The following is a 10801-nucleotide window of genomic DNA, read 5'->3' on the forward strand; positions in this document are numbered from 1 at the left end:
CGTTCCAGGCTTGATGAAAGCTATATGTCCACTGTGCCGAGGTTGGTGTCCTTCCCTGCTTGTCTGCTGTAAAACAGACCCTCCAGAGCCCCAGTGCGTGTGTGTGTGCTTTTCTCTTTACTGCTGAGGCTCTGAGCATCCGAGTGAGGCAGTCATCAGCTGCTCAGTAAATGGATGCTCGGCAGAGAGGGGTGTGGAGTTTTATTTGCTGTGAAGCGTCTCTCTTGTGACTCCTCCTGCTGCTGCTTGCTTGCGCCAGCCTCCTCTCTCTCCCTCTCCCTCTCTCTCTCCCTCTCTCTCCGTCTGAACTCAGCTAGGTAACAATGACACACAGCCTCTCCCATCTTTTGCCACGTTATCAACCCCCCCATTCTTGCCATCTCCGCTCCACCCCTTCACATTCACGTGTTTAAAAAAAATCATTACTCCTATTCATTCGGCCTCTCCCTTGTCTCTTCTTGTTGTTCGACCTGCTGTCAACCAACATTTGCTGATGCTCAAGAGATGCTTTTCAATATTTTCCACTCCTCTTGGTCATTATATTAAAACCCCCCCACATATTATTCATTCCTGATATTCTGTGCTGCCCTTTTCTCTTCTTACATGACTCAGCTTTTCTGTCATAATGAGTAAATGAGTCTCCCTCTGACTCTCTCTCTGACGCTCTCTCCTCTCCACATAAGTAAACATGTGTATCACCTGTGATCCTATTAACACTGCATCGATACTAAATTGTGTCTGAAGATGCTGTGACAGTAGCAAAGGTATCATTTGGAAGGTACAGGAACACTTTCTGGGTCACAGTTTGTCATAATGTTGTAAAAATAATGTTGCTGTGAACCAAAAAATTCTGCTGCTGCTGCTGCTGCACTCAGACGCTGCCAAGATTCTGTTTTCGATGGCCTCACATGCTGGTCTTCTTGCTGTCTTGCTGTCTCAGATAGGAAAAAGGTCTGTTTCCCTTTCAACATCTGGCTTGTATAATCTGCATCAATCATAATCAATTCCAAAATGCAATCTTATAAAACAAAGTCTTCCCCTGTGATTCATTACTGATTATATCTGAACAGGCTCTATTCTGTAAATGTCTTCTAATTGATACCTGCGGCCTATTCTCATTTAGGAAGCATTTGTGTGTTTTGTACGAACCTATTTTGTGCGCAGTGCAGCATTCTCTCCATAAATCTTTTTTTTCTTCAAGGAGCCATAACAGGGGCAACTCCAAAAGAATATGTAATGGGTTTAATAATATTAATAAACTCCAGCATGCTCACAACTGGCAACTTATTCTGCAACCTGCTGTAGTCCTGCCAACTTCCAGGGTGAAAGGGTTACCACCATCAATAATACAGGACGAGGGATGATTTCCCTGAGGAACTTAAAGTTGGTTTCTTAACCTACGCACGGTAATGATGCAAATCTATTAGTCAGTGAGGTGGGAAGGAATGATTATCAATATACGGTACAATGCTATTTTCTATTTGTGGTGAAGAAAACGTTTCTGGTTCGTCACCTATTCATACCTCCTCCACAAAGCAGCAGAGATGTAAAATATTAATCGGTGCTGGTGGACAGTTAATTGCTTATATATTCCAGTGAGAGAGGGAATCTTTGCTCGTGGTAATAATTCGAGTGTGAGGGACATTGAGGACCAAGGCAGCGTTTCACATCAGCCGTGTTTCCAAGGAGACAGCATATGAAAGTGGAGTCAGTGCGTTCACTGTCATGTTTGCAGAGAAACGAGTTTATCTACATTTGCTAAGGAAACATCCGCTACAAAGCAAACATAGAGAAGCAAAATTATAAATGCCAGTCTAGACTTTAATCAAGGTGAGGCCTGAGATCAACCAACAAAAAGGTGTAAACTATGATAAAAATTTGCAGCCACAAGGCCTCCTCCCACACCAGAAGCAAAGGTCACAGTTCAATGGGAAATTCTACAATGCCAGAGCGTCCTCTGCTGGTGGAAATGGATCAAGGCAGGAAGAAGCATAATTGATTTGTTTTGATTTGGGAATTTCTTCAAAATGAATTCAGGTCGGAATCACATTTTACCAAATTAAAGCCGGTGTAGTCCCAATTAAGTATTCACACAATCATATTATCACCAACTGCATTTAGGTTCATATATATTTTCAGTCCAGAGTCAGTTATGATTGACAATGTGGCCTAGTTTTCTGTTTCTCAAAAAACTCTTATAAAAATAAATTCCAGTTATTCAGGAGACGTTTCACATTAGTAAAGTTGATGTTAGATCTACATTATCTGTTTTTTGAAGCAATGTAACGTATCACTAAAACTGAGATACATATGTGCATGTAAATACATGTATTTTGTGTCCCACTGACATGAAATAGCCCTTTCCATGATCCAGGTACACATCCGAGAGATTTGAGACTGACAATCATCCCAAAACTATTATCAATCAATATCTATCTATCTGTAAATGTAAAATGTAAAATCCAGGCCTTCTGCCTGCTGACAAAGTGATTCAATCAATTCAAGGGACTTTATAAGAGAACTGAAGTGTGAGCTGCTGCTCTCTGTCTGCCTCCTGTGTGTGAAAACACATCCCTGGCTGCTGAACCTCCCAACTTCCTGAGCTGTACACATGGCTCCAACACAATGAATATGACTGAATTTCCCTCCAAAAATGAGAAGCAATTGACCTTTTAAGTGAATCTCTGTGGCCATAACAATCATAACAATAATAATGATAATAACATTGTGAATCACATATTTTGAATGGTTGTGTTATTTAACCCTAAATAACACTACAAGGTGTCACAATGCTTACATAGGTAGTCAAACGAATAGAAATAATGAAATAAAGAAACTGGGACATGTAACTAAATCAGAACAGTGCGACAAAAGTGGGTCACATCAGGTCACTAATCAGCCCCTGAAACCATCTATGTTTATTATATCTCTGATGATTGTGACTTATATTTCTCTATGCGAATGCAGCTTGTCTGTGTCTGTGAGCTTTATGCTGGAAGATGTTCCCTGACATTGAATCATTTCCCTGATATGATGTCATTTCAAAACGATTTCCCCCTAAATGCTGTTTCCTGGTAATAATAGTAAGTCCTTTCCATGAGGTGTTTACGTTGTTTTGTATGTTATGGTGGGATAGATTTCACTATGACAGTAAAGTGGGCCAACATATGGGTGTATACCTGAGACAGAAACATAAATAACCTTATTAGGTGGATTGTGCACTTGTATGTTCTTTATTATGACATATTTGGTGTGATGTTGGCCCAGAGTGTGTGTATGTGTGTGTGATCACGGTGCTGCTGCTCTGTGCGCTGTCCAGCAGGAGTGGTGCTGAAAGCTGAAAGCTGCAGCTGAGGCCTGCTGTCTCTCCGGCAGGCCTTCACACATTTCACCACACAAACCGACAATAAACGCTGAACGATCACAACAGCAACCGAGACTACACCTTAGAACACAACCCGGTCAGTTCACCTGGACCGTAATATAAGTCAACAACAGCGCTGGTTCATCCTAGATTCCGTGTCTAGATGCTCCAAGCAGCCTTTAGCAAACAAATCAAGGTGACAGATTCACAGACGCTGATTTCAACAACGAGCCTCCCAACAAACTTCCCTAAAACAAACCAGACTGCGGTTTATTCCACTAAAACGAACACGATCCTCTCCCCTGCATCCATACTGCACCTCCCCCGCCATAAGCTGCCCTGTACGATCCCCCCACCACACAATCTGACCCGTAATGACGGCGGGCGGCTCGGTACCTTTTGTAGTCGGAGGAGAAGATCCCTCCGCTCGCCGGGTCGTGTCCATATTCGGCCTCCCCGACGCTGGAGGAGCCCCCTTTCTCATCGTTGAAAGCAGAGCTGGCGGACATGGCCGTCTCTTTTGTTTTCTTTCCCCCCCGTTTCGGACAAGGAGAGACGGAGATTGAGTGCGGAGAACAGCGGGGTTTACACGGCTCTTAAAGGCGCACACACACCGACGATGGCTGCCGGGGCGGAGGCTGATGTGTGGGGAAGAGGCGAGACGATGCTCCGGTCACGTGATGTGTCTCCGCTAAGAGAAACGCTTCATCTACAGAAAGGTTGTAATGAATCTACAGCAAGCATGTAATGAATCCGTATTTTGCAGCTATTTGGGCCCATATTTCTATTGTAATATAACTTCCTATTGTTAGTGATTTAATGAGAATATACAGAATGGTAAGCAAATAGAAATGAAGGAATGCTCTCCAGGGGATACACACAATAAGTATCCTTTTAAACACCAGAAATAGTTACAACATGCTGACTGTTAATGTATTTGTTATATATTGTGTACATAATCCAGGAGATGGACAAAAAACAAGGACAAACAACATCTGAGATTTTCCTAGACAGCGGAATGTTGGCTGCAGAACTATAGAGAAAAGGCTGCAACAGGAGCAGTCAATGTAGTTTACATAAATACACAATTTAAAATAATCCCAACTCATTCCCATATATAGATACATTCCGTACAACAAGTGTAACAAAATCAGGTAACAGTAACTGTATAAGTGTAATCAGACTCCTCGTTCTCTGCCAGGCAATGGTGGCAAATGATGAGAAACTGCACTGCCTATACAATCTTTACTAGAAAGTGTCCACCCCATACCAGTGTAATGGTGTGTTTTTATAATCCAGCTAACTTTCAACTCCAGCATTGAGAGTGAGTTGGTATAGTTACGTCACATTAGCACGAGATGTTTTATCTGTCAATAAGGAGAGGAGGGGGAGTTGCTGATCTTCATTGCTATGGTGATGTAGCTTAATGCCCAGTAATTTTGTTGGGGCAATCTTGGTGTCGTTTTAAGTTTGTTTCAACACTTACAAATGGATAATATTTGATTTACCTTTTATTTTCATGTTAATATTTGCTGAACCCCCGCTCCACAGTGGTAAATGCTCGTGAGAACGTCTCCCAGTTTGTGTTCGAAGCTGAGACAGACAGGTATGTTGACAGAGCATTTCGATTCTAAAAAGCATTTTAATGTTTTATTGACATTTAAGTTACTTTGTTCAAAGAGAGTGATGTAAGAATGTTGCTGCATATAAAATGTTATACTTGAAATTGTTTCGAAGTTAAACAAAAGTTAGTAAATTGTTTTCGACTGTTTTCTTCTTTTTTTTGCCGCGCTTAAAGAGCTGCATTGTGGGTAATGACCCTTTTCTGAGGACTGTTGTGAATTTGATGTGTATTGTTTCTTTTCCAGTGTTGTGTGTGTGTGTGTGTGGTTTAGACATGTGAAGCCATTTTGCATAGTCCTATATATTGTATATACAGTATGTATACATTATTCAGACACAGAGTATGAGATATATGGGGCACTGATGAGCTCACCCAACGGCGATGGAAGTTGTGGACAGATGTGCTTTAGACTCTTTTAACCAGCGGGGGGCGCCAAAGAATCTATTCCTCTTGTATTGGGTGATACCTAAATGTTCACGTCTCTAAACCATTCATCGTGGAAAATCGTGTTCAATTATATGAATACCTATACGTTTAGTAGCTCAGTCATACCTATAGTTGATGCTATGGGAGAAGGTAGGAAGAAAGAAGCGTTTTACGTATATTAAATATCAAACAGTTAATGTCTTTTGGCAAAACAAACCAACTCCACATTCTTTAGAAGACTGTTTAGACTGAAAACATGATTGTAGTTGTTCCGTGGGGGAAACAGGGACTTTGAATGTGCCAAATGATCATTTAAATGTAAGTCAATAAATGTGTGCTAAATGATGATGAAGTTGGGCCATGAATGTTTAATGAATGTCAACAACTAACCATGTCTAAAACAGAGTGTAGTTTATGGCTGTAAACAAATCATTAACTAAGTTGAGCTCTCAAGAATGCATCAGTTAACACAATTATTGTGAATGACAGTGGTTTCTTTCATCCGTGCACCAGCTCAGACAAAATGCATCATGCTCTGCAGAGCAGCCGGTATGTCTACAAATCACAAGCTCCTAAACATAGACCAGTGGACACTCACTCTCACCTCATGCTCTCATCCTCCTGACAACGAAACATTTCACCCTTGTGGTTTTCCTGACTTGTGCCACGTTTGTTTTTCCTCTAAATATGTTGCTGTGGCACTTTCATGATTGTTATGTTAGCAGCTGCTGGTTCATGGGGTAAGACAAGCCGGTCATATCAGGATCAGCAGGAAACTATTTGTTGAACATGAGCCATGAAGGGGAGGATAACTGACATTTTTAATCTTAAAATGGGTGGCATTTGTGGTGTGTGTGTGTGTGTGTCTGGTACTACATGCACATTGTGACAAAGGGTTTATGAATCCAGCAGCTACAAAGCCAACTTCCCTTTTGTTAATGTTTATGGCCTTTATCTGCTGACGGTGTGTATCCAGACACAATGCAGAGCAAAGATTAACATGCGCTGTAATAAAGCACGCTGAGGCAACTGGCAGACGAGCACATCTGTACGATATTTTTACTCCACTGTGATCTCAGACTCTATAAGGTCACACATCCTTGACAGGAGTTGCTGAGTAAGCTTTCCTACCAAATCACAGTGAACAACAGGGGAAGATGTCAATCCCATGATGACAGGTCACAGACAGAGCATGTGACTCTGGGTTGTATCCACGCAGGGACAATCACCTACACACACGCTTTTTGTTCTATTTTTGAAAATGTGAGGATGTGATCACAGTTGAGCGACATGTGGTCAGGGATTACATCCTTTTTCCAAACGCTACTGCTTCACTTTGTGTTAGGAAGTGAACCTACATTTGAAAGTGTCTGTGCTGTTGCTGACATTATAAACACTCACTTAAAGCACATTTTAATGATGCTGCTGTACCTCTCATGTCTTAATTTCTATAACTTTGCACATTTATACTCTGTGTGGCTTTATCACAACATCAGCATCCTATAGCTTTAGTTGGATTTTCCTGCTCAAACTTGCATGACAGAAACAATTCCAACTTTCATTTCTTTCAGTCTTTTCTTATCTGATAAGTTTCACTTTCTTTGTTGAAGGAAACCTAACCCTAAACCTTGTAAAAGCTAAGACAACATAAAAACCTTAGCTAAAATCAGTGATCTAGTGATGTAATCAAAGTGAAAACCAGAACAAATAAGACAAAAGTCACATGACAGCCAGGAGCGCAGTTCCCATAATTTCCGAACTGCACCTTTAACGCTGGTGGACGCGGTGGGTTTGTCCAATTAGCGTGTAGGTGGAGCTCGACACCGGCAGCTTCAACCGACGCGTTAGTTCCTGGACGTGGAGGCAACAGGGATCACGTTTCACTTCACTTGCAATCAGATATAAAGTTTTTTATCATCGACTGTTCATTGCGTCCGATGTTTGTGGACGAAACTTCCACCATGATTGAGGTGTCGATCCCGTCCATGGAGAAGGAAGTGGACGAGGCTGGGAAGTCCAGAAAGGTGAGCGGCGTTGTGTTCTTCTTTCCAAAATCTATCTCTACCCTCTGTGACGCGTAAACATATGAAACATTGCAGCACAATATCATTCGCTGATTTGTCACATGGATTCGAACGCTTTGAATGAGTTTTAAGATTGGTAGTGAGGGAGAAAGGCGACGCCAGGTGAGCCTGCAGGGAGAGAGCAGCTCAAGCAGGCGCCCAAAGGTGCAAGAAGCCTGGGAACGCTCTGAAAGGCAAAGCACCAACAGTGAAGAGATTGTATTCAGGCTTTAGAGTTTTGTATAACTATAGGTAACTCACAGTGGAACACACACACACACACTCTCTCTCTCTCCTCTCTCTCTCCTCTCTCTCTCTCCTCTCTCTCCAAACTAATCTGTATCTAAAGTTGTATCAAAGTGAACTCTGCATGTATCCTGATATAAGCATCCCTGAAGTTATACTGAGCCTGATGTGAAAGCTGCTGCTGAGTCGCTATTGGAGCAGTCCCCCGGGTTGTGACAGTGTGTAGCAGGCTTACAGGACTTAGCACAGGCATGGGGAATGTGACCCGCAGCACACAGCAGAGATGGGCTGCGTTACACTCATCCTCTCAGTCTGTCAGGAGACCAGGGAGCCACAGCTACTGAAAACACAATGTTATTAAATTACTGTTTGTTTGCTCATTGCCATGGAATGTTTGATTACTGATGATTATCCCACTAAATAATAACCCAGTGTTTTTGAATGAATTCTTATCATACAACTGATCTTAGATAAGCAGGCATATTGAAGAAACAGGAATAGAGTAAACCAGCTCCAAGCTATACAGATAAAGGTGTTCAGATGCAAGAAGCAGAATATGCTGATTTATTTGCACTGATTTCCTGTTGGTTAGGTCTTTTATTTGTTGGTCTGTATCACCTCCTGCTGGACAAATACTGTCATGGTTTGGAGATGTCAATGTATGTATAGTTTTAATTTAAAAGTGATAATACCGTAAATGTAAATAAACACATTTCAAGCTCTGAACAGTCCCTATAAATCTATGAGATGTAAATTATAGCCATTGAGACAATAAGGAAAATCAAACTGCACATGAATGAATCCTGTGTGTCTCCTGACTCTTTTGTGTTTTTGTTCACAGCTTTTCAGAGTCGATGTCCTGTTTCATGGGAGGAAACACTTTGTGCTGAGAAGAAACAGTGAATTCCACAGTCTCCACAGAAAAGTAAGGATAAGGAAACCATCCTAGTCTGTGTACATGAAGGGGGTGTGGGATGTAAAATGTGTACATTAACCTGTATGTTATATTGCTGTTTGTGAAGGTTAATGTTACATCCTTTGGTACCTACAGTTAAGGAAGATTATACAGACTCCCGACTTCCCGAGTAAAAGGAACCCTCACCTTAGGACCAAGCCCCTGGAGCAGAGGAGGCAGGAGCTGGAATATTACATCCAGGTGTGCAGCTATGTTCTATTTTGTCATTTGATCCACAGTTGATTCACAAAGCCACAACTCTTAAAATTCATGCCTGCCATCTAATAAAGACTTAAACTGCCTGAACCAAGAATACAGTTTTACACGTCCCTTTGTTCTCTGCTGCTCAGGACATCATCTATCAGAACGAAGATGTGCCGCAGGTGCTGTTGGACTTTCTCCACCTTAAACACTTCCACACCGGGAACAAGATCAGCAGTCTGGAGTAAGTCCTGGTTGCACTTGTGCCTCTTTGCCGGATTTAGATCTCCTATTTCTGGATCTGGAACACTGCAGCAACATAATAAAAACAGCAGAAACAGTTGTCACAGCAGTGTAGCGCAGCAGCACCTGTGCTCTACAGCGTATGATGATCAGCTGTGCGTCCCACTGTATTATATTTAAAACACATTAAAACATTCTGGAGGTGAGATACAGACGACTTTATTTGAATAGTTTCAGCTTTAGGAATGAAGGCACTACTTGGGTTTAAACACGCAAATTCATTTTATTGTTTTCATTTCAGATCACTCGATGACTTGGACAACCAGGACTACAGGTGAGACCTTTGACAGGAATAATTGGCATGGAAGCGGTCTCACTTTTTACTGCTTTTACACAGCTTTTGCTTGGAAATACAGTATGTTCAGGAGACCCCATTGAAGCTAAGGTGAACCTGTTTATCTAAAGAAAATGTTTAGACTAAAATGTGCTCAGAACATAATGGAAAAACACACTGCATGTTTACAGAATAACCTTTATGCTCTGTAACACAAAGCCCTTTCTTTCTTCAGTTTCCCTTTATCGCATCAACGTGTAGTGGGATATTTTCAGGATCCTTATCGCTCCAGCTGCACATCAGGTAGGAGAGGACAGAGTGATTCAGTGTGAGGTCACTGTGATATTGTGGAAACGTCTGGAAACATATCTCTCTCTCTCTCTCTCTCTCTCTCTCCCTCTCTCTCTCTATCTGTGTGGCAGATCTCCCGGATGTTGTTGTGGACGGCGTTCTGCAGGGTTTCTACCCCCGGGACGTCCGGGTCAGCTTCTTTACAGCCTCTGATTCCAATGCCCCAGATCTCACAGAGCCCAACCCTGCTGCATTCTCCGAGAGCTAGAGTTACAGTTTGTAGGATTGGATGTAGCAAAGTATAGACAGACCACACCAGTGAGAGGGATTTAAAACAAATACACACACATAGAATAATACAAGGGGGAAAAATAGGTCATTTGGAGGATTCTGATATCCAGAATGTTTTTGTTTGGGTGGTCCAGTGGGATTGAAAGCCAAGGCTTTATTGTATGCACCCTCTCCATGTTACTGCCTCACGGCTGAAACATGGCTGTGGATTGAGCATTATTTTTAGCTGGAAAACAAGAGTGACATTTTTATTTGAATAGATATGAAGTTATTTTAAGTGGGCAGTAGATGGCTGGATGCCTAGAAATATGACTTGTAGTATATATTTGATTATATTCATTCATAAAATATTGTAAGTTTGTATTTTTAGTCTGAGTTTCATGCAAATGCATTGACTACTGTTTGATGTGCAACCGCCCTTCTTGTGCCAAATATTGATATGAAGACTAAAGTTTCATGGTATTTTGTAGCAATACTATTTGGTGTGGACTTGTAGATACGTATATTAACACACTTTAACTAATAATAATTTGTTATAATAAAATTACAGTTCATGTGTGAAGTATTTATTGTGCTTAACCAGCATTTGGATGTAAGCTAAAGCAGTGGAAGGCTTTTGCTCTGCACAGAGTGGAGCAGAGAGTGACCTTTCCTGGCAAATGACACCACTGCATTTCAGGGACAATAACTGAATAAAATGCATTATGCCTCAAAATCCGACACTGGTTACTGTGGTTCATAACTTCATTTCCAATACTTGATT

The 10801-nt window shown here is 41.6% G+C and overlaps 1 protein-coding gene across 1 annotated transcript; it reads left to right on the forward strand.

The window, feature by feature from the left end:
• Window positions 1–7215: 7215 nt before the first annotated feature.
• Window positions 7216–10401, forward strand: snx22 (sorting nexin 22). Its single transcript, XM_076169952.1, has 7 exons — window positions 7216–7438; window positions 8565–8648; window positions 8775–8879; window positions 9029–9123; window positions 9424–9456; window positions 9692–9759; window positions 9879–10401. Exons 1-7 carry the CDS (start codon window positions 7352–7354, stop codon window positions 10013–10015), a joined length of 609 nt encoding a protein of 202 aa, XP_076026067.1. The 5' UTR covers window positions 7216–7351; the 3' UTR covers window positions 10016–10401.
• The last annotated feature ends 400 nt before the right edge of the window (window positions 10402–10801 follow it).

The sequence above is a fragment of the Genypterus blacodes genome, unplaced genomic scaffold (assembly GCF_046128005.1).
Source record: "Genypterus blacodes isolate CSIRO-AG114 ecotype Tasmania unplaced genomic scaffold, CSIRO-AGI_Gbla_v1 ptg000015l_1, whole genome shotgun sequence".
Classification (NCBI taxonomy): Eukaryota; Metazoa; Chordata; class Actinopteri; order Ophidiiformes; family Ophidiidae; genus Genypterus; species Genypterus blacodes.

What these genes read in the sequence shown, in the direction of transcription:
- snx22 (XM_076169952.1), top strand. Translation starts at nt 7,352, where the DNA reads ATGTTTGTGGACGAAACTTCCACCATGATTGAGGTGTCGATCCCGTCC. An exon ending in AACAAGATCAGCAGTCTGGA is followed by an intron (nt 9,124 to 9,423) that starts GTAAGTCCTGGT and finishes TTTTCATTTCAG; the next exon opens with ATCACTCGATGACTTGGACA. An exon ending in TCGCTCCAGCTGCACATCAG is followed by an intron (nt 9,760 to 9,878) that starts GTAGGAGAGGAC and finishes TCTGTGTGGCAG; the next exon opens with ATCTCCCGGATGTTGTTGTG.